This window comes from Lucilia cuprina, chromosome X (genome assembly GCF_022045245.1).
Source record: "Lucilia cuprina isolate Lc7/37 chromosome X, ASM2204524v1, whole genome shotgun sequence".
In the NCBI taxonomy this organism is placed as follows: domain Eukaryota; kingdom Metazoa; phylum Arthropoda; class Insecta; order Diptera; family Calliphoridae; genus Lucilia; species Lucilia cuprina.
Window position 1 is genome coordinate 4580458 of NC_060949.1, and position 23741 is coordinate 4604198.

Consider the following 23741-nt stretch of genomic DNA (forward strand, 5'->3'; position numbering starts at 1 on the left):
ATGTGTATATGTGTGCAGGAGGTGTGTCCAAGTCTAAGTTTGATAAATTTAGTACTTTCATGATAGGTAATATAGTTCGTAAGATTGGAGTTGAGGTATTTTTTAACGTTTATTTTATTTTGATTGATGTGTCTATACCAATTTGAAGTTTTTGACCATAGATTATTTTGATTAATTAATAAGTTTTTAATGTGAAGAGATATGTCATGGGTATTAAGGTTAGGTGTTAAGAAAACGGGGGAATTATGAGATAGTTTAGCCACTGAGTCAGCAAATTCATTGCCTTTAATCTGGCAATGACCAGGAATCCATAGAATTTTTATATTTGAGTTTTCTAATAGGAAGTCTCTGTGTTATGTAAGTTCTGAATAGATCTAATAGCTGAAAGTGAATCTGAACAAATCATAGTTTTTGTTTTTATATTTCCGATATATTTAATAGCCTCAAAAATTGCTATTATCTCCGCAGAAAAAATTGTAGAATAAGAGGGTAGGATAGAATTTTTTATGATGGAATCAGAAGTAGTAACACTGTAAGATACGTTGCCGTTATCTTTGGAGCCATCTGTAAAAATAAGTTGGTATTCATTATGCTTTTCTTTAATATTCAGAAAATGTTGTCTGTATGTGATGTCAGGTGTGGAAGATTGGTGGTTGGGGTATGATTTTGGTTACCTTTAGTGGCTTAAATGGTAGGTTATATTGTCTAGCAAAGTTAAAAATGCGACTGAGTGTTGATTGGATCTTATTACAGTTCGGTTTCAAAGAAAGTTTGGAACATATTTTGAATATAGGAGAATCTGAACTATTAAGAATATTTTTTAGTAGATTGAAAGTTATGATGTCCCTGTTTGTCTCCAAACAGTTCCATTCTGACAGTTGATGAATGATGGTGTGTATACCTATTTTATCAAAAGCTTTTGTGAAATCTAGGAATATGATCGAAGAGTGATTTTTGTGTGATAAAGAGTCCGTGAGTAAATGATCAATGTATAATAAAGCATCTGAAATAGATTTCCCCTTTCTGAATCCAAGTTGGTGAGTGCATATTAGATTGTTAGTATTAACAAACCACCAAAGGCGAATAGCTATTATTTTATCGAGAAGTTTGGATATACATAAGTTTAGGGAGATAGGTCTATATGAATTTAATTTAGTCTTGTCACAGTTAGGTTTTGGTATCGGGGTTATTGTGCTAATTTTGTAGAATGATGGAATAAAATTTGAAAAAATTTTATTGTATAGATGTACAAGTCTGTTTTTGGTTTTACTACTTAAATTTTTGATCATTGGATAAGATATCCTGTCTATACCGGGCGTATTGCCCTTCATTTTGCTAAGGGCGAATTCTAATTCGATTAGTGTGATGTCTTTCTCTAAATTATTAGCCATATGTGAGGGGAAGAAATTAAATCTGTGTTTCGTAATCTGATTTTTATTTAATCGAAATTCTTCAGAGAAGTTGTTGTCATTTGATTCAGATGACCAAAACTTCCCGAATTCATCCGCTATCTCCTGTTTGTCTGTCAAAAATTGTCCAGGTATTTCGATGGATTCTATAGTGTTTATGGATTGTTTCAGGTTGATTCCGCAAAATGTTCTTATGTTTGACCAAATTTTATTTGTAGGTGTTTGGGGATTAATTTCAGATGTGAAATTAGAAATAGATTTGTTCTTCGATATTTTCAATTCTCTTTTGAATTTAGCTGCCGCTCTTTTATAATTAATTATATTTTCTGTGTTAATGTTTCTTTTTAATCTGTTCCATAGTTTATTTTTCTCCTTTTTCAATTCAGAAAGGTGTTTATTCCACCATGGAGTTTTTTTGGCAATATTGGGATTTATTTGTGGAATAGAGGAATTTGCGCTTTGTAGAATTATTTTCTGTAGGTTAGAGGCTTCCTTATTAATGTTATTACTGATGGGGCGATTATTGTCGAAAATAAGAGAAAGTTCTTGAAATTTATCCCAGTTGGCATTATTGGTAACAAAATTTGGTCTAGGCTTAGCAGTTGTGGATTGGGGAGAGACAAAGAGTTTGATAATGATTGGAAAATGATCACTTCCATATAGGTTGTTTTCAGTTTCCCAATTTGACTGAATTTTTAAGAATGATGAACCAAAAGAAACGTCAACATGTGTAAATGAGTTGTGAGTGCTGAAATGTGTTGGTGAACCATCATTAAAAATAACGTAGTTCGAATCGATGACGTAATTTCCTAAAATAATGCCTCGGTGGTTATCATTTGGGGAACCCCAAATAGTATTCCAACTATTGAAGTCTCCTACTATAAGGACGTTGTCAATAAAATTATCAAACATGTTCCTTAAATTATGATGGTTGAAATTTTTAGACGGGGGAATGTAGGTGTTAATTATTGTAAATTTTGCTTTAGCTTGAATAGTGACACTAACTGCGTCGAAATCATTAGGTAGATTAAAAGGGGTAAATTGAAGAGAGTTGTGTATTAGAAGTGCAACACCTCCGTATGAGTTGTGTTTTTAAAGCAAATGGTATAGTTTATTGGGATTGGAATACCAGATGTGGAATGGAAATGTATTTCCTGTAGAGCTATTATTTTTGGATGGTGTTTTCTTATTAATAGTTGTAATTCATTATAATTGTTCAGATAACCTCTAATGTTCCATTGAATTATATTTATATTCATGATAATTTTAAAATAAATTGATAATTAAAATAAATTGATAATTAAGATAGTAAAAGACAAAATTTTCTATTAAATAAAGTAGAATATGTGATAAATAAAGTATAAATTAATAGAGGTTAGTATAATATCGCCCCCGAAGGTGTTGTTGTCCCACACCTCATCCAAACCGGAGTCCCAAACGCTCATGAAAAGACCCCGCTATAAAGATGTTGCGTTGGCTTAGAAGAAGGTATCACGTCGACTGCAAACCTGATCGAAATTACCAGAATATTTGTTTAAGTTAAAACTCAAAACAAACCTCTGGAATCAATCCAGCCAACACCCGCCGCTACCCCTCCAAATCCCAAACACCATCATTTCGACAGATGATCTTTTATGAGCGTATCGAGAATCCGATCTGGACTTTGGTGTTGTGAATCCAACACAACTTCGGGGGTTCTATTTTAAGATGGTTATTTAAATTTCCATTTCTTCATCTATATCTTGTTTGCTTATAGTTGCCTTGTTGTTGGTTGGTTTGGTGTTAGCTTTGAATTTTGCCTTTAGTTGAGCTTTTAAGCGGTTGGATGTATTCCTAGGTAAGATTTTAGTAGATCGGGTATTCTGATTTTCGCTTGATGGTATCGCTTGAGCAATGTGGTCTATTATGATTGATTTAGGCTGATTGTTATGTTGATCGTTTTGCTTGTTTAGATTGTTGATGTTTTTGTTTAGTAGTGGGTCATCATAAGTGATCAATTGGGTTCTTTGAGAAGTTGAAGGGGAATTACTGGCTTTAGTGACTGAAGTAACTGTGTCGTTATTAGGGTGTCTTTTGTTGTATATTTTTTCTGCATTTTTTTGAGATGTTTTTTCGAGTATTCTAATGGCTTGGATTTCCTTGTTTTTAATAAATATTGGGCATTTTCTATCTTTTGCTGAGTGTTTATATTCTTCAATATTATTTTCTTTGCAATTAATGCAACAGATATCATTTGTGCATTCTTCGTTTTTATCTGGTTTAATATGATTATTTTGACCACAATTATGACACAATTTTTGTAATTCACATGTTTTCTGTATGTGTCCGTAATGTAGACAATTATTACATCTAACTGGGTTTGGTATGTAAGGACGAATATATATTTTTTCGTAGCCCATATACACGTGTTCAGGTAATTGAGTTGATGAAAAGGTTAAAACTATTAACCCCGTTTCTTTCAAATTATCATTTACTTTTTTTAATATTTTTTTAACTTCTACAACTTTCTGAGGAGTCATGTTGTTTAAAATTTCGTCCTCTGGAATTCCAAATAGATCTGATGAGTACATAACACCTTTGCAGAAATTTAATGATTTGTGTTCCGTTATATTAATCTTTATGTTGTTGTTGAAGGCAGTTAGTTTAATGAGCTTGTTGGCTTGGATTAAGTTCTTTGTTTTAACTAATATTGAACCATTGCGTAGTTTTTTGCATTCAGAAACTTCACCATTGCAAGTAGCATCTATTATTTTTTTGATTAGGAATGGGGAAACATTAGATACATTTTTGTCACTGTTGTCATCATTAACACGTGTAATAGTAAGATAGATTGGACCGTCTGAGTTTATTGTCACTTTTTTAGAAAAATCATAATCTAGACCGTAGTTAGTCGGATTTGGTTTTTGTTTCGCGACGTCCGGTGGTTTATTCATTTTAATATTTTCTTATTAACTTTTATTTTGTAAAGTCTATATAATTTTATTCTTCACTTATTTTATTTATTGAAGTTGTTTAATTTTTCTTTGGTTTTATTTTAAATACAGTTATTTGTTGTATTTGTTTTGACGTTTTAATTGTTGAGAGATAATTTAAGAGATGTTGCTTACTTGAAGAGCCAAGTGAGAATGACCTTTATATAAAAATAATTAATTCAAAATTTGCAAATTTAATTCACGAATTAATTCAAAAATAAATGATTCATTTACATCTCGAAAATCACTTAAACCACACATCGGCAGAGCGTAAAATTTTCTTTCAACACTAACACCACTTCATTTTGTGTTTTCGTATTCCATGCACTAAAAGAAAAGTTTGTATATTATTTTAGTGTTTTTTTTTTTTTTTTTTTTTTGTTTAGTGACTTCACTACTTTACAGTGTACTGTATTATAAATAACAAAAAAACATTAATATTTCTGGATTTTGTATGAATAGGATTGGAATAAATTGAAGCACGACCTATTTTTTCTTAACTTTGAGCTCGGAAATGCATTCATTTGCAATTTAAGATACAAAGTGAACCTTAGTATATACTCTTTGTAAATAAAAGAAAAAAATATAATGAAGATTTACAAAAATTAAACAAATAATGGATCGTTAGTTGTGTAAAAATATATTCCAAGAACTTTTGTGCTCATATACAGTGCTAAAAATGTCAATTAATTGAAAATATTTACAGGATAATGTTGCATATAGGCCTGTATGTCAGAAATTGACAGTAGCGTGTATTGCTATAAGCTTCGGAGTTTATTTCGTTAATTCATCTTTATTAAAAATCACTCGGAAAAAAAGAGAGCTCATTTGAGAGCTCGCTGCGTACGTGCGACCTAAACGAACATACATATTTCATTGTAAAACAAAGCCCTTTGATAAAATTTGACAGAAATATGTATGTTTTGTTTTTATATGAATCACTCTATGAAATTTTTTCCTATAGGTCCCTGAGTGGTCATAGCTCCGCATATCACAAAAGCGCATTTAATAATAAAGCTATTGAGATAAATTTCGACTTTAACATATTTTGTGAGCATTATATCGTTTATTTCCGTATAGGTCCATAATTGGTAATAGCTCCCATATAAGGACCACTTACGAAAATCACTTAAACGCACATATTTCATTGCCAAATAAAGCTATCTTGATAAAAGTTTGACACAATTATGTGTTGTGTACATATGAATTTGTCTCCGAACTTGATTTGCGCAAAATCAAAGTTTTCCGTATAAAAATCGACAAAAATTTTATCTTAGCTCCAATATAAGGTTCTGAAAATCGACACACATACTATAATCCATTTCAAATGATAATATTTGAATAACGATGATAAATTCACTTTTTATCCAAAATTTTGAGCAGAACTAAAAGCGTCTTTTACTAATTTTGGATTTTGTCTGCCTAATTGTCACTTTCCATCAGAATTTCGATTCCGTATCCCATTTACACACAAATTTAAAAAAAAAATTGATCGGTACGTATGTATGTATTTAAGAATTTCATGTAAGACTACCTCTCAATCAATACGTATTACACAAGAAAAATAAAAAAAATTGAATGGTCCTCAATTCCCCAGCAGCGATTGAAATATCTGACTTTAGTATAAATTGAATTTTTGGAGAAGCATATTATTTTTGCTTATTATTGAAAGAGGTATCAAAATTGTCTATTTTTATTAAATAGTTTGCCATTTGATTTCGTCTCTTTCAGGTTTTTACTGAATTGTTAAAAATGTATATGCCCTTAGTATACGTCGTTTGATGACCAGAAATAAACTAACAAAAATTTTAATTATTTTTCAGATGATAAGCACAAAATTACCTAATTTTTATGACCTATTTCGAAAAGATGGCAGACATTTTTTAACATATTATACTGAAATCAAGATTTTCATTCGCAAGTAAAGAACTGAGGACCATTAAAAAAATGTTTTTTAAGTAGAATTCCATCGAAGGACTGGTCCACGGACACTCTAATGTACATATGTATAAAAAAGATAAAGTTTTAAAACAGTAATAAAGTTCAACCACAATCGAAAAAAATAGTAAAATTCATACCAAAGCATATAAATAAAAAATCATTTTATAACTGTTATTCTGAGTGATTTATTTTTAAAAACAAAAATTAATCATAATTTAATCACTTTTCTTATATGGTCATTTTCAGTCTCTAATATAAAGATTTTTATTATTATACACGTATACGAAAAAGGAAAGGATAAGTCCAGTTGTTTCCAAGAAAAAATGTAGTATAGTTCCCATTAAGTTCAGTAATTATTGGAAGACTTTATATTTAATATATTTTAATTTGTATTTTTAACGTTTGTAAAATATCTGTATAAAAATATTTCGTTATTTATTTAAAAGATCTCTTAAAATTATTTAGACTTTAAACTTTAGACATTTAAATTTAAGTATGTAAAAAAAGGCAATAATAGTTATGAATTCACAAAATATGTTTTAAATAAAAATATTTATATTTTTCTATTGAGCATTTTTGTTATAAAAAGTAAAAAAATACACAAAACTATATAATATTTGCAATATAAAAAGTTGTGTGAAAAGTTATAAATTCTTGAAGTACCATTTATAATACCATACACAGATGTGTACGTTATATGCATATATTTTCGTATTCTACTTTTAGAATGATATTGTATTTGTTGTAACCTATTATATTTACAAATAACAAAATATTAACTACATTCATATATTATGTTCAAATTTTTGAAACAATAAGGTGGGATAGGTAACAGGTTTAATAATTATTCCCTGAGTGCTTTTTTTCTATTTTTCTTCTGGGGTTTTGTATCCGTCCAGCCATCATCTGGAAAATAAAAAATAAAATAAAAATAATGTTAATATGAAATATATGCAGTTACAAAAAATAATTGTTTATTGATTTAAAAAAAAATTGTTCCCAGGACAATCGGTTCTTCGCACCGGAACGATTCGGAGTTCAACGAACAACGACTAAGGATTGTCAACCCAGCCACACCGACTTTACACGTGTCGATGCTACAACAACAAAAAATAATAGAACTAAATTAAATATACTGAATTTTATATATCCATTGAATATTTTAATGATTTTAATAAAAAAATATACCTAGTTTTTAAAAACTTTTTGAAACAAAATGTTTTTGAAAATACATACGGACATTCAGACGTCTTTAAAAGAACTATTTATACTTTTATATAATTATGTCACAATTTAAACAACTTTAAGAAGTTTTGTTATGGAGTAGAATGTAAGCCATATTTGGCACCAAACGCTTGGGTTTAAAAAAATTTACATACATATGACAAACTTGGTGTCAAGTAACTCAATCCTTAAAAACCCTAGACTAGGTGCAAATTTTAAAAGTTCACACAAAATTGATTTTCCCAAAAGTCGTTTTTTAAACCTTTCACCTTTGTGAGAAGTATATAAGTTTGTCATTTCATTTGTAATCTCCACAAAATAATTTTCCTACCCTATATACAGTATTGTTCGAAACCTAAGCAACTTTTTTTGCCATTGTATACAAAGTGCTTAATTTCTATTTTAATTGATTTATTCAAAATTATATAATTGATAATAATATTATGTGTCTACATTATAATAACAACAACAAAAGTTTAATTTCATTTCGCTGTGAGTTACAAGAAAATAATAATTGAATTAACTCCATAAATAGCTGTTCGAAACTTATGCAACTTTTTGATCTTCTTATAAAAATCTTTGGTCCTTTTGAGTTCCAAACACCTTTATGGAATAGATTAGTTACTAGTGTAGTTCGTAATTAATCCCAAGCGGATTTTAAGCCATTGAAAGCTGCAATGTTTTCTAAAACTGCGAATTTCGACCCAGCGCTTCAGAATGCCGAACAGCATCTCTACGACTTGAGTCGGGAAATTTTGATGGACAATCAAAGAATTTGGGTCCCATTACTCAATAACTACTCTTAGATCAACTTTGCCAATGGTTTTGGTTCAGTATCATGCTGAAAATCGCAATAAAGTAAGTTGTTCTGTTCGTTGTTCTCAAGCATATAATTCATTTTGTTGGCGAAAAACGTCCCAAGAAGAAAAACAACAAAATTAACAGCGAAATGGAATTAAACTTTTGTTGTTGTTATTATAATGTAGACACATAATGTTATTATTATCAATTATATAATTTTGAATAAATCAATTAAAGTATAAAATATAGCACTTTGTATATAATGCCAAAAAATGTTGCTTAGGTTTCGAACAATACTGTATATATTCTGAATCCTTCTTTTATTTTTATTATTATAAACCAACCCCCCGCCCCAAAGCTGGATCTCCGCCTGATATATGACCGCCACAATTATTTCTCCCAATTAGGAAAAATTTACTTTTAACGAAATAAATAGTATTTGTATATACAAAATACAAATACCTTGATGATAGAACATTCAAGTATTAAAAATATACTTATGTGTGGATAAAAATCAAATGATGCCCACAGCCATTTGAAAATTTTTGTCAGACCATTAATAAAAGTATTATTGAGTCATTTTCTGTGCCTAATCATTCACAATCCAAAAAGTCGATTGCGTTTACAGTACTTTAGACAAATATCTTATTTAACAAACTTAAAAACAAATAAAATTAAACTATAGATTGTAGAAATGCAGTTGTCATATTATATTAACTCAGTCTTTAAAGAAGTCTACTCATGGCCTTAAATATTTAGAGCATAGAAATAATTTACTAAAATATGAATGTTTTGAAAAATACAAAATCGTTGATGTTTTTTCAAATTTTTGTAATGACTAAAAGGAGTTAGTGTGAACAAATTATTTTCGGACTTTGAATAAAGCATATTTTGACAAATACACAGTAAATTTTTTTTGGATACAAAAGTATGAATATAAAACGTTAAGAAATTTGTAACTGCACCTTTTCCAAATGTACATATTTCCAAATAATTAATTATACATATAAAAATTTCATTATAAAACAATAACATAATGTAAGTTTCGGGTACATATTGCGTATATTATAATTGAAATTTAAAACAGTTGAATATTTAATTAGAAATTTTGAAATAGAAAACATATTTAAAAAAAAAAACATCTGGAAATTGTGCTGCTTTGTTATAAACTTTCTGCAAAATTAATTTTTAAACTAAATTGTTAATTGTAAATGTGTACCTATTTATTAAGAAAGCTATAAAAATAAAAAAACTATGGCTTACCTCCTAGTTCATCAAATGCCACGTTAGCAGAAGGTGTACTTTGTACAGAAGAATTATCTACCATAACTTCAACAGTAGGCTCAGGGACTGGAGCTTCCTTTTGTTTAATTGTCGAATTAGTAGTAGGATGTTGGGTTATATCAGATGGAACAGAAGGCTCTGACTGTTTAACTTGGCTAACAATAGTTGAAGATACTTCAACTGTTTCATTCATTACTTTAACTTTTTTCGTTTTAATTGCTTTATTAGTTTTCTCTGGTGTTTTTTGAGTTTTTTTATTAGTTTTTGATGGTGAAGTTATGTCAATTGTTTCTTCATTTGTGGGTTTCTTTTGTTTTTTAGTTGTAACCATTTGCCATTCCCCTTCCTCCTCTTTGCTGACAAAACTTTCTAATTGTTTTTTACTATTCGTTGGAGTTTTGGTTGTTGTAGGATTCTTGGCGCTCTTATTAACATTGTTGCTGGTACCTTGCTGCTTTTTGGTTTGGACAATTTTTTTAGGTGACTTCTCGTTTGCAACCGGTTGTTTTTTATTTGTTTCTCCGTCTGAAGTCTTGACGGGGCCTATTTTTTCCTTGTGTTTTTTATCTTTTTTGTCAACATTTGATCTCTCATCTTTTTGTTTATTTGTTGTCACTTTTTGTTTTTTGGAGTTTTGTGTCTGTGTCTTTCTGGGGTCTGCTGATTTACGGACACTTAACTTTAATAAAAACACTACCACAACGATCACTACAACCACAGGTAAGATTATTACCAAATTAAAACCTTCATCGAGTCCATGTAGACCTAGCATATGAAGAACAGAAGACATGTTTCCTTCCCAAAAATTTTGTTGAACGGATGAATAAAGTTATTATTTAATACAAATTAAAAATTTGTTCACGACAATAATATGAAATTTAAATGTTTAAGTTGTAAGTGCCTGCTGTCTATATAGAAACTAATTAACTAACATAAAACTACGAAACAAAATTGAAAATTTAGAGTTAGTTGCCAAAAATGCCACGTTCCTAAAAAGATTCGTGTCAAAACAAGAAGAACAAGAACTAAAATGATATGTGATGACAGCGCCGTCAAATAAATGCACTTTACCAATATTGTTAATTAAGCTATTTTTTCTTCCATTCTAGCGATTTTATGTTATATTCTCTATTGTCAACAAATCCAGCGATTTATTTTAAAAAGAAAAGTGTTTGCTTGAAGTTAGGGTTCTATAGTTGAATCGAATCGAATTTAAAAAAGTCCATAAAATTACCTCACAAAAGTATACGATTTTTTTCTGTATTTCATATTTGACAATATTATACGAAAATTAGAATCGAATGATTTATTTGCTAAAAATTGTTTTAAGGGGTAACTATCAAGCGAATGGATATATTTTTGGTCCATTTGGTCCACAATTTTGGAGCATTTGTACCATCTTTTAATGTAATATCATTAAAATTGCGGTTTTTGGCAATACATATTTGTATTTTTTTCCTTTTTCCCAGAGATAAAACCAAAATTTGTTATTGGGATTTAATATACCCCTTGGGGTATCTAAAAATAATATTTTTTATTACAAGAATCTGTATTTAAACGTTCCAAGATATATTATTGGAATCATTCTTCTATCGCTAATTCAATTTATTGAAACTCAATTCCATTTTTATAATACTAGGGTCAAAAATTTTCGGGGAAACTTGTCTTCTATATATTGTTTTAGATATCAGCTGTTATACATTTTAAGATTTCAATATATTGTGGAATTTTATAACTCCAAAGCATGCCTCGAAGAAACGCCATTTAATATAGTGGAATCATTATTTTTATAACCAATGGCCTCTAGGCTGAATGTCACCATATCATTATGGTCCAACTCAAAAATATTGATATCTGTTTAAATATTATCTACTATGATCAAAGTAAGCCCAAACATAATTCTGAATGTTATGAGTAGTAAAAACTAAAATCTACTGTATAGGATGACGTTTTGTTAAGGCATGTTTTGTAGTTGTACACCGCTACGATGTCTTAAAAATTTAAAATATATTAAGTTTAGTCTAGGATCCATAAAAGAATAGGCTGGGTTCTTATTAGTTTTATAGGAATTAAAATATTTTTGCCAAATTTTATGAGGATCGCTTCATATTTGCATTCTGTAACGATATAATCCCAAATATATTTATATTTTATCAGATTTGTTCCATTCCACATTTATATATGTACATACTTTAATTGATCAAAAATAATTTTCTTAATATAAATAATGAAAATCAACTTTTTTGAATCTTTTCCACGTGCATAAACACATATTAAAAAAATTATGAAAACCCGTTTTTGAGTCTGTTCTACGTTAATGTTAATGGGAAGTTAATGCGTAAATTTTATTACTTATGATTTAATGTTAATGAAAAATTAATGCATTAAATTCAAAAATATTTAATATTAATGCATTAATTTCAAAAATATTTAATGTTAGTATAAAATTAATACATTAAAGTCAAAAATATTTAATTGTTCAATTCACAATCAAGTTGTATATTGTATCTCAATGAGAAAAAAACGATCAAAACAAATACACATAACAATGTCAAAAGATAAAAAAATCAAAAAATATTAAATTAATTGAACATGCGAAATAAATTATTTTCTTTATTCCACATTTTAAATTAATAAATAAACTGTTTTTAAAAAAATTTAATGTTTTCTGTTTTTGTAAACAGCAGTTTGTTTTTGATTTCATTTGATTTAAATGTATCCATGTTAATGCAATAATCTTGCATTAACACTAATTTGTTTTAATTTTGAAAAAAATTGTTAATGCATATTTATTGCATTTATCCCAGGTCTGGTTACAGCCTAACGTATGAATTGTTATAAAAATGATTCATTAAAAAAAATATGAAATGAAGTGAGGGGAAAGGATTTGCAAAATAACCCCCTTAATATTTTGCAAATCCCTTCCCATCACTTTATTTATTTTCGGAAATTTGTATGAAAATATTTTTAACGCTGGGTGAAGTGTTTTACAAAATAAGGGGATAAAAATTAATAACAAAAACATGTTCTTCAACCGGCTTTTTAATTCGAATTGTTAAAAAACTAATATTCTCGATTTTTCTCGACTTTTTTCGATTATTCGAAAGCCGATTTATAGAACCTTAACCACAGTTATAATACAGATATAACTTTGTGACCCTAACTACCAGCAAATTAAACAAACTTTAGACAAATATTTATTATGCCAAACGTCAAATAGTTGCCATGATAATAAATTAGCAGCTATAGACAGAATTTATTAAGGTTATAGCGTCCTTATGACAAATGTTTAGACAACGTTCTTTGGATAACAAACGTCATTATATTATAAACTTTGTATAGAATTTCGTTTAAATGTAATTAAAATAAATGAAATAAGTATATATTTAAAAAATTGCATTTAATTTTAACAGTTTTTATAAAATATATAGTATTATTTCAGAAAAATTCGTGATAAAATCAACATTTTGTTACCCCTATGCATTAACATTAACAAAAAATTAAAAAATTTTTTGACTACATTTTTTAAGTGCTATGATTAATATTTGTCTAATATAGACAAGGGATAAAGCATCAAAAGCCAAGTTTTTGATCAACTAATTATGGTTGTTAATTGAATTATTTTTAATGGAGCCGACTGTCTATTATAGCATGGTGATGTCCTAGGCTGTAGTCAATTGTCCGACTTTGCATGAGGATAATGCATGAATGTAAACTAATTGTTTTCATTTTTATTATATTTTAAGTAAATACCTATGAGTATAATATATTTAACCATTAGTTAATTAATTAACCATCGCTTTATAAAAATATTATTTAAATCTTTGTTGTTTATGATTTTTTTGATTATTTTGAAAACATGTTAACAGAGAATTGATTCGACTCCTGTGAATATAGAATTTTTCTTTTGAAACGTTGTCGACAAAGTGGCAAGACAGGTGGCATGTCATAATGTCCAATGTCATAATGTCCAATGTCATAATGTCCAATGTCATAATGTCCAATGTCATAATGTCCATGGACATTATGACACACCAAAAAATGACATAACGTGTAAGAAAAGCTTCTATGACAACATTGTTAGATCTAACAACCGTATATACACATTTCATAATTCGATTTTGCAATAAAAGTATACAAATTTTGGATTAACCGACGAAAAAGTCGAACATTTTAATGTTTTCCAACAGTTTAATTTAAAAAAAAACTTTTATTTAATTAGATATATAAAAACATTCTAAAATTTTCCTTATTCATTTCATTTTATTTGAATTGAAATTTTATACGCATACAATTTCTATACTTCGATTTACGACATTCGTTTTGGTTGTAAAATTACATACAAATATGCATTTCCTTCAACGACATTTTATAAAAATGAAGTTGGAAAAGTCGATTTCGCTTTTTTCTTAGAATGAAAGTTTGAATGTCGACTTTTCATAATTCGGAAACGTCAAAAAGCAACTTTCAAAAATTCAAAGTCAAAAAGTAGATTTTTGCAAAATCTCAAATATTGAAGTGGCAACATTAAACTTATAACTTGTTGAAAATGAGAAGTCTAGCAACTCTTTTAAGGTTTATTAATGCTAAAAACGAAGTATACGTTATGGCGAAAATAAAAATATGTAAATCAAGAAACCACAAAAAATAATATATAATTAGCAACCATTAATTTTTTACTGAAATATTTATAAAATTAAATGCATTATTAATAGTTTTGTGGTGTGTTTAAAAACAAAATATAATTACAGGCAATTATAACAAAATCTTTAATGAAATGGCATCATAAAAATGTGTGACCGGTATGGCATCTCCATTTAGTTTATTTTTTTCTAAAGACGAAGTATACATTATGGCGAAAAATAATCACGAAACCACTGTAAATAAAATAGTAATCAACAATCCAAAATTTTTACTGAAATGTTATAAAATTATACCTTAACTACATCATTAACTAAGTGCTTATGAGTGTGGTGTATTTAAAAACAAAATTAAATTTAATTCAATTAAAATCAGTGAAAAAGGATACATTACGTGATATGCCAACGTATTGGTTTTTAACATGCTCTTTTCCAACGTTTAAATAACAAAAACTAAATAATTGATATGCAATATGTCTGCTTTGTTAAACTTAAAAACTTATTTGACAACACAAACGACAAGGAATATCGTTGATACAAAAAAATTTTCTGATTTCAGAATCCGGCATAACTATCAAATGCCGTTTAATAAAAGACACACTTTAAATGTCCACCGTTTTCATAATTGGTTCGATGTAAAATCATTAAATAAGTGCTTTTTTATTCTCTTAGTTATGTTTTCGGTGTCTACGTTTCTTTGGTCCGAAGTACGTGCTTCATTACCTATAGGTTTACCACCCGTAATACGTTTGGGAGCAATTTTTACTGAAGACCAAAGGGCAAGTAAAATAGAATCCGCATTTAAATATGCCATATATCGTATTAATAAGGATAAAACAATGTTGCCTGATACTCAAATTATTTATGACATCGAATATATACCACGCGAGGATACTTTTCGTTCCACCAAAAAGGTATGCCGCCAATTGGAGTCAGGTGTACAGGCCATATTCGGACCAACAGATCCCATACTAGCTACACATATTCAGTCCATTTGTGAAAGCTTCGACATACCACATATAGAAACACGAATTGATTTAGAAACAAACGTTAAGGAATTTTCAATTAATATGTATCCTTCTCAGCAATCGTTGAATTTAGCATACCGTGATCTAATGTTTTACTTAAATTGGACTAAGGTAGCAATTGTATACGAAGAGGACTACGGTAAGTTTTTGTTTAATATTTGCAAAGAATGTTTGTATTAGCCAGGGTGTATTGAATACAAGGAGACATTATTAGTATACATATACTTTATGCAGACTTGAACAATCGGACTTGGCAATCGTGCGTTTGCTCTCAAATGGTGGTACCTGCCAAGGTTGGTAACGGCTATCGCTAAGCTATCATACCGCTAAAATACCTTTTCAGCACTATTCGCTAAAATACCGATACCAAAACAAGTCGAAATATCGTTAACGCTAAAATAGCAATGTCATAATAATAAGTCAAAATATCGATAACGAAATAAATAAAATTAACATAATATTGTTAAAATCACAGACAGTGTTGCCACTTCGGTTATTATTAACCAAAATTGGTCATTGTATGTTGCTTGTGTACATGTGAATTATTTTTTCGTTTTGGTTATTTTTAGCAAACAATAGTCTTTATTGCTGTTTGCTTTTCTTCTCTTTTTTTAAATAAAAAAGATATTTAATCTCTAGTAATAAACCATTTATGTAAATATACACATAAACATATACGTATTTCTTTATACCCACCAACAAAACAGATGACCCAGTTTGTTTTGGTATTAGATCCTATTCAGAAAATGTCTATATGGCTAGTTACTGGTTTAAAGAAAAATGTGGAGCGACAAGCATGTAATCGACATAAACAAGTTTTATTGGAGCCAAAATGTTTTTGACAAAGTTTACTTTAAAACTTTGTCATAACTCGCAAAATTTAACAAAAAACTTGTTTTGTAGGAAAAAAATTTCCCCACCAAATGTGATGATGATCGGTAAAAAATTTACCCAACAACTATACATACAAGTCCCATTTTAGAAAATAAAAATAAATAAAAACCTAAAAAATAAAATAATTTTGGTTACGAAATTTTATTTCGAATGTTTAATATTTAATTTATGGGAGTAGAGTATGAAAAACCGAAACCGAAAGCCGGTTTACCGGTTTTTTAACAATCAAAAACCGAAACCGAAAGCCGGTTTACCGGTTTTTTAACATTCAAAAACCGACCGGTTTCTTATTTTATATAATACATATGTATGTATATGTACAATTATATGTATATGTTTATAAAAAGCCGGTAAAATTACGCAATTATGTAAAGATTTTCAATAAATCGAATTAAAACCAAAAGGGCTCCAATATTTTGTTAAAAACCAAGGCGGTAAAGAGTTTAAGTTACCATCCCATGTTAAACACAGATGGAATTCATTATCATGTGAATATGGAAATGTGTAAATCATGATTTTTTTTTAATTTTCTTTAATACCTTTTTCATCTAAAATAGCTTTAAAAGAGTTATGTAAGGAATTTACTGAATCGATTAAAGCTATTTTGTAATAGATTTGAATAAATTGACTTGATAGGGGCAAGATCCACCCCATTTTCCATGAGCACGGCCGGTGTTGAAAGGTAGCAGCCCCTTGATAGTTAAGCCCTTGCGGTTTCGTTCGTTACAATCCATATGTATTACATATGTATTATTACTTATTACTTATATATATCCATATGTATTTGTTATTACTTAAAATTAAATAAATTCATTGCATTCTTTAAAATTTATTTATCTAATCTAAATTAAAAAAAATGTAAAATCGACTTTTGGATTGAAAAGTATATACTGCATAAAAATACATGTTGTCACAAATTTTTCATACTCTATTGTCAAAAATCCGATTTTATTGACATGAAATTCAAAAAGGCGTTACAACAAATTAGTAATTTCCGCAAGTCAGAAAGTCTTAAAAAGCACATTCTGGCGGTACAGTCATATCTAAAAATTTTTATTAATGTTTGTTTTTATAGCAACAAAAGTGTTTTTACACCCATTCGCATTTCAGGTGACGATATGCATGTAAGAACTATAATTAAATACTAAGAACAAAACAATAAAAAATAACAATTTAGTCTAGTTTGATGATAGAAGAGGGAAATTATATCTTACTCAAAGTCTTACAGAGCGGAATCGATAGTTTTCTTACGACACATTCTATTTGTAATGTGCCTACAGATAATTGGGACCCAATTATCGTGTTATGTGTATTCAACGTCTACCTAGTTCTACAAGGATAAATCTAGTTTATCTACATAGAAATATTTAATTTTCTAAAAGCATGAATTCTGACTTTGCAATGTCTTTAGGAAATTAAAGGTACAAACTTTATTACTTGGAATCTTCAGCGCAATCACATGCTTCTTCTGTTAAAATTTCTTGTATTTTATGTCCTAATCAGTCACACTACATGCAGAATTGTCGTCGTTTTAAAAGTATTCCAATATCCGACAGAATTTCTACAGTGAATGACCATAATTTCTGCACTAATTGCCTTTCGAGGACACATACTGCCAGAAGTTGCAAAATAAATAATAATATTTATATATGCAATAATCGACATTACTCGATGCTTCATTTACAAAATTTAGAAAATTCTGTATTTGAAAGACCTACTGTTTTTACGGAACTGAATTCTGGAGCGTTTCTACGACCCACTTACTCATACGTCCTATAATGTAACACAAGTATTTTATACTAGTCAAAATCAGTCTGTTAGGGACAGCTACGGTAAATATAATTCATAATAACAATAAATATCAAGTCCTTGCATTAATTGATTCTATTTCGGAATGCTCTTATATTTCTAAACGAAAAAGGTTAAAACTTCCCACGTATTCTGCACACTCTAAGGTTCCTGACATCAATAATGTAGTTATTGGAGTTTGTAAATATTGTCCTGTGGAAATTGGTTCCGATTTAGACTCTTTAATTACTCTTAGTACAAACGCATTTGTTTTACCAAAAAATTTGGGAAATTTGCCTTCAACTTTCGTAAATATCGATATTAAAAAAATATTGCCAAATCTTTGTTTGGCGGATTCTAATCTTTTAGATAGTAGGCCTGTAGATATATTGGTGCGGATTTATATCATCGTATTATTTTACCGGAGGTACAGAAAATTTATCTTAGAGTCATTATTGGCACAGAAAATCATATTTGGCTGGATTCTGACAGGACCAGCCAATCCTAGGACTTTGAATCACATATCGCAAATTTACAATGCACTGCGTGGTCTAACGCTTCTTAACGTTTATTTAAATATCAGTTAAAAAGCTCACAATAAATATTAAATACATTACGGTGGCATGGTCATAAATGACCAAAATGTACCTTTTGTATATTGTTCTTTATCATATATGTACTTTTGATCAAATTCTGTTGTTTAAAAAGTATAACGCCATATTCTTCAATTACACTCTAAAGTACTTAAAAATATATGTACTTACAAATGTTGTAAACATATAATGATACCGATAATCATTCATTTGAAGTTGCAAAATCTTGAAAATATATAGAGAAATAATATATAAAGGATTTGATAAAATAATAAATAAAATATATATTTATATATGTACTTACTGCACGAAAAAATAATTTAATGTTTTCCGGATTTGTATCTACTATAATTTTGTATATTTCTTTCTGTCTTATCGCTCGTAAAACTTGTCTATATGAATCAGGTGTGACTTGACGTATATACATTTCCGTTGGTATTTCTGCTCTTGTATGCATTAGATCCTGTTGTTTAAATAAGCCTAAATATTAAAAACATTTATTATTAATATTATTATTGATTACATTCAATTTAATCTGCTTATAGAATGTGTATATTAGAGGAGTACTGAGGAACATTTTTTAGTAATTTTACAATTTTTAATAGATTTTCTGACATAAATTTAAATTTTATTTAAATGTCCACATTTGACCCTTGCCCCTATAAAAAAACCCCTTTTAAAATTTGACTTTAATGTTCACAGTTTTGTTCAGCAATAGGTGACTTATGTATATCTGAGGTAAAGTACAATTCAACTTAAATGTTTTATTATGAAAACTCAATCACATTTTACTTTTTGTAACTGTTGTAGGGCCTCGCCCGACTAAAATTTCTTGTTTAATCCTTAAAGTCAATTTCTGGACCAAAAAGTCCTTAAAATTTTAGAAATTGAAAATTAACTTAAATTTGTAGGAAAATTTAAAAAACTTTTTTTGAGAAATTGTACTGAAATCAGCATTTTCAATCACTAATAGGGAACTAAGGACATTTTCAAATGCAATAGATTTAAAGAACTGTTCAGTTTAAATTAAGTCATACCATACTTTGAATTGTAGTGACCCTGGTGTAGAGGCAAAAGCCTTCGTGGCATTTTATTAATTTTGAAAATACGTTGCATTAACCGTATAAAATATCAAGCGATTTTTTGCTGTTTGAAAAAGTACATGCAATTGAAAAAACTCAGAAACGTTTATGAGAAATTCTGCACAAAACATCAAAAACTTCTCATGGATATCAAATTTCTTTAAAAAGAACAAAATTACGTTTTTTTGCCCTAGGGAAATATGAAAAATCCTTGAATATTGACAGAGAAAACAAAACTACTTTTAGTTTGACAAACAATTTTGAGTTGTTAATCAAATAGTAAAACCACCGTTTTTATACCCTCTACTACCATCCGTGGTGATAGAGGGTATATATAACTTTGTCATTTCGTGTGTAACACCAAGAAATATTCATCTGAGACCAAACAAAGTATATATAAATATTCTTGAAACTTATGAAATTCTGAGTCGATCTAGCTTTGTCCGTCTGTCAGTATGTATAAAACATTGTCACGTTGACACGACGCAACAAAAACTAACGAAATTCATCCAAAATATTTATTACTGTGCTAGGCAGATTAGTATTGAAAATGAACAAAGTCGGTTCACATCGGGAAAAGTTATGAAACAAAATTTAAAACAACTCCGAAAAAAAGCATTTTTTTACACATTCTGATGTAATTTTCACGAAAACTATACAGAATAATTTCAGAAAATCATCGTTACTACATGAGAGCTTGACTGAAAAATTGGCGGAATCGGTCCATAATTTCATATACCTCCCATACAAAAGTACATATTCACGGAAATGAGTTTATTGTTAATAACTTCCGTCAGATTACTGATAGCTTTACAAAATTTTACAAGTTAAAATCTTAAAATTTTCAAGATCGGTCCATAATTGGTCATAGCTCCCATACAAGGTCACCTCCCGAAAAACACTTAAACACACGTAACTCATTACTAAATTAATATATCCAAAATTTGGTACAAGTATTGCTCTTATATACAGAAATATTACTGTCAAATTTGTTTCCGATCGGTTCTTAACTAGTCATAGCTCCCATACAAAGTTCCCTCCCGAAAATCATAACAAACTCTCATTACTAAATTAAGATATTCATATAAAATTTGGTACAAGTATTGCTCTTATATAGAGAAATGTTACTCATTACTAAATTCCTAAATCCATATAAAATTTGGTACAAGTATCGCTCTTATATACAGAAATGTTACTGTGAAATTTTTTTCCGATCGGTCTATAATTGGTCATATCTCACATATTAGGTCCTGCCCCGAAAATCACTTTAACCTTATTTAACTAGTTGCATTAGTGTGAGAAACTTTTGATTTTTGTGTATGATAGAAAAATAAATATCAATCATCTCTTCTCTCAAACACAAAATCAAAATTTTCCAAAAAAAAGTTTTCCTGTGTTAACCAGAGATTAAAATTACTAAAATATTAGGAACCAAAATGCATATTTTCTCTTATGCATACGTATGCAATATTAATTGCTCCCATTCGAAATATTTCTAATATTTTTGCTAAAAATATTTACCCATACAAGCTATTGCATATTACAGCTTACAGGCAAATATAAAATATTTTTACATACAATATATTACGCAGCAACTCGCTAACATATTTTTAAACATACATATATTTCATATGGCTTGCCTATAATATTAAAATATTTTCCTACACATATTATTCGAAGTCAACAATATTGAAGCCATGCAAGCAGAACATTAAATGTATGCAAGCAAAGCATATAGGTTACAATATTTTTACTATCAATCTTAAATATTATTTACTATAGGAAATGACTTATGTTCTAAAATTTAACATTTCATGTTGAACTTGAAGAATTATAAAATGTGAAAAATGTATGAAAGATATAACCAAATTTTATTTAGAAAATTATTGAAAACGTTTGTATCTATGTACATACAGTGAATCAATTAAGTAATTTGAATCTGAACAATTATTTTTAGCAAAATAAAGCAATTTGTTTGTTGTATTTTTTAAAGAATATCTTATATTTTAATTTTCTACCATAAAAAGTAAAATCGTTATATTATTTAAAGAGATTTTTGATAAAATGTGAACGTATTGTTAATTTTATGGGTCAACAGTTTTTTTTTTTGCTTTTTTAGGTTTTTTGTTAATTTTTTATTATTGCTGCATTATTTTATAAAATTTAATATTTTTATTACTCCTATATATTAGAATAACATTTTTTAAATATTTTAGAAGTGGAACGACTAAAGTTGGACATTTCTTAACCGATTTATTATCCTATATACCTATCAGAATTTATCAATATTTGACTTAACATGAAATCTATCGTTTTCATTAAATTTCAAAAATAATAAGTAATTTTGATTTGAATACATGATATATTAGATAATCAATGGATTTGGACCTAGAAAAAATGTTTTGTGAGGTATTAATCTATACACTATTATAACAAAAACAATCCGGGTTTTTGGTCATTTTGTATTGATAAAAAAACTTCATTACGGAAACTCCATCTATTTGGGGAGTATTGTGTAAATTTTATTTAGAATTGTATAATATTATTCTTATTCAATAAATCTAACACTAAGTACCATCCTAGCCACTCTAAGTATGGGAACATCACCAAATACCACTATAGAACTATTAAATGCCAAAATCTTCATTTTCAACCTTATATTTTAAATTCTTTATTTTGTGAATAAGATACAGTATCTGGATAGTTATTCTTGATTTGGGTTCTAAATATATATGTGTATGTATTAGGTGAAAAATATTGCTTTTGTTGACGTTACGGTATGATAACCACCTTTATTTTAAAATATCTAAATTAGGTATTTTTCCTGTACTACACGACAGTTCACTTTACATTGGTTCCAAGCAACCTAAGGTGTGTTTAGAGGTCTAAATTTAAACATAGTGTTCCTCCCAGTTTGTTTATAGATTTTGAAAAAGATAAATCTGGAGTCCAATAGTTTTCCTTGGATACAAGTCGCCTCCCTTTGGCAGTTAAAGATTTTGAAAGAGCACTCAGTGCGTTTTTTCTAATAATTCTTCCACTACTCCAATTTATATTTTTTAATGTTATTGATTAAACATCCAATGAGGATATGATTTTTGCAAATCGCAATTGAAAAATACTTAAGGAAGAGTTCCTTTTAACAATAAAACAATAAATTCCAAAAAAAAATTTGAAAAACCCAATGAAATTAACCGGAATTCTCAATATGCAAAATACTTTATTGACATGCAAATTCTGATGAAAAATAATAAAATGCAACAACAAATGCACCAAAATTTGTAATTTTTAATTAGAAAACATATATTTACTTTTGACAGTTTTTTCGAATTTTATTTATGAACAAAAAACAAAATTCTCTTACAAAAAGGTAGGCAAAAAACTTAGTTGGTTCACTGTATGTATGGATGTTTTATGTATGTATATTATGGGAAAAATGTATGCATGAAATAACCAAATTTCAATTAGAAAATGATTGAGTTGAATTATTGAATGTATATTAAATTAATGTTTAATTTTTAAGTGGAGTATTAAAATGAATGTATTTGTATTGATTGTAAAAGGTAATATAATTAGAAAAAAAATTATATATGTACATACTTAGAGGATGAGGATGCAAAAACTACAAACAATTTCATTTAGATATAAAAAAAATTGTAAATTCGTATTGATTGTATCAGGAGAAGAAAAAAAGGTGTAAGTCGCATTAAAAAGTGTATGCTTATGTATGCACATACATACATTCATACATACATATATACATACATACATACATACATACATACATACATACATACATACATACATACATACATACATACATACATACATACATACATACATACATACATACATACATACATACATACATACATACATACATACATACATACATACATATGAATCTAAAAATATATTCAAATATGTATGTAAAAAATTGTTTTTACAGAATATATTTTAACAAATTGTTTGTAACATGAAATGACATGAATAATATGAATGATATGAAATGAAAAATGAAAAAAAATCCTATATAAAGCAAGAAACAATAACAATAAGTTTGTAAACAGGTAGTAATACATTCG

The 23741-nt window shown here is 28.4% G+C and overlaps 2 protein-coding genes across 2 annotated transcripts in view; one reads left to right on the plus strand and one right to left on the minus strand.

The window, feature by feature from the left end:
- Nucleotides 1-6487: 6487 nt before the first annotated feature.
- On the minus strand, nucleotides 6488-10654 carry LOC111687736 (muscle M-line assembly protein unc-89-like). The gene is made up of 2 exons (XM_023450207.2): nucleotides 9611-10654; nucleotides 6488-7228 (listed from the first exon to the last, which is right to left on the minus strand). Exons 1-2 carry the CDS (start codon nucleotides 10419-10421, stop codon nucleotides 7167-7169), a joined length of 873 nt encoding a protein of 290 aa, XP_023305975.1. The 5' UTR covers nucleotides 10422-10654; the 3' UTR covers nucleotides 6488-7166.
- A 3621-nt stretch (nucleotides 10655-14275) lies between these two features.
- The window catches only part of LOC111687380 (glutamate receptor ionotropic, kainate 1), a 54141-nt gene continuing 44675 nt past the window's right edge, over nucleotides 14276-23741 (plus strand). The window contains exon 1 of the mRNA XM_046948472.1: nucleotides 14276-15438. Within this exon, the coding sequence (XP_046804428.1) occupies nucleotides 14745-15438 (694 nt within the window). The 5' untranslated portion in view covers nucleotides 14276-14744. The remainder of the gene's footprint in view (nucleotides 15439-23741) is intronic.

What these genes read in the sequence shown, in the direction of transcription:
- LOC111687736 (XM_023450207.2), bottom strand. Translation starts at nt 10,421, where the DNA reads ATGTCTTCTGTTCTTCATATGCTAGGTCTACATGGACTCGATGAAGGT. An exon ending in GGCATTTGATGAACTAGGAG is followed by an intron (nt 7,229 to 9,610) that starts GTAAGCCATAGT and finishes TTTATTTTCCAG; the next exon opens with ATGATGGCTGGACGGATACA.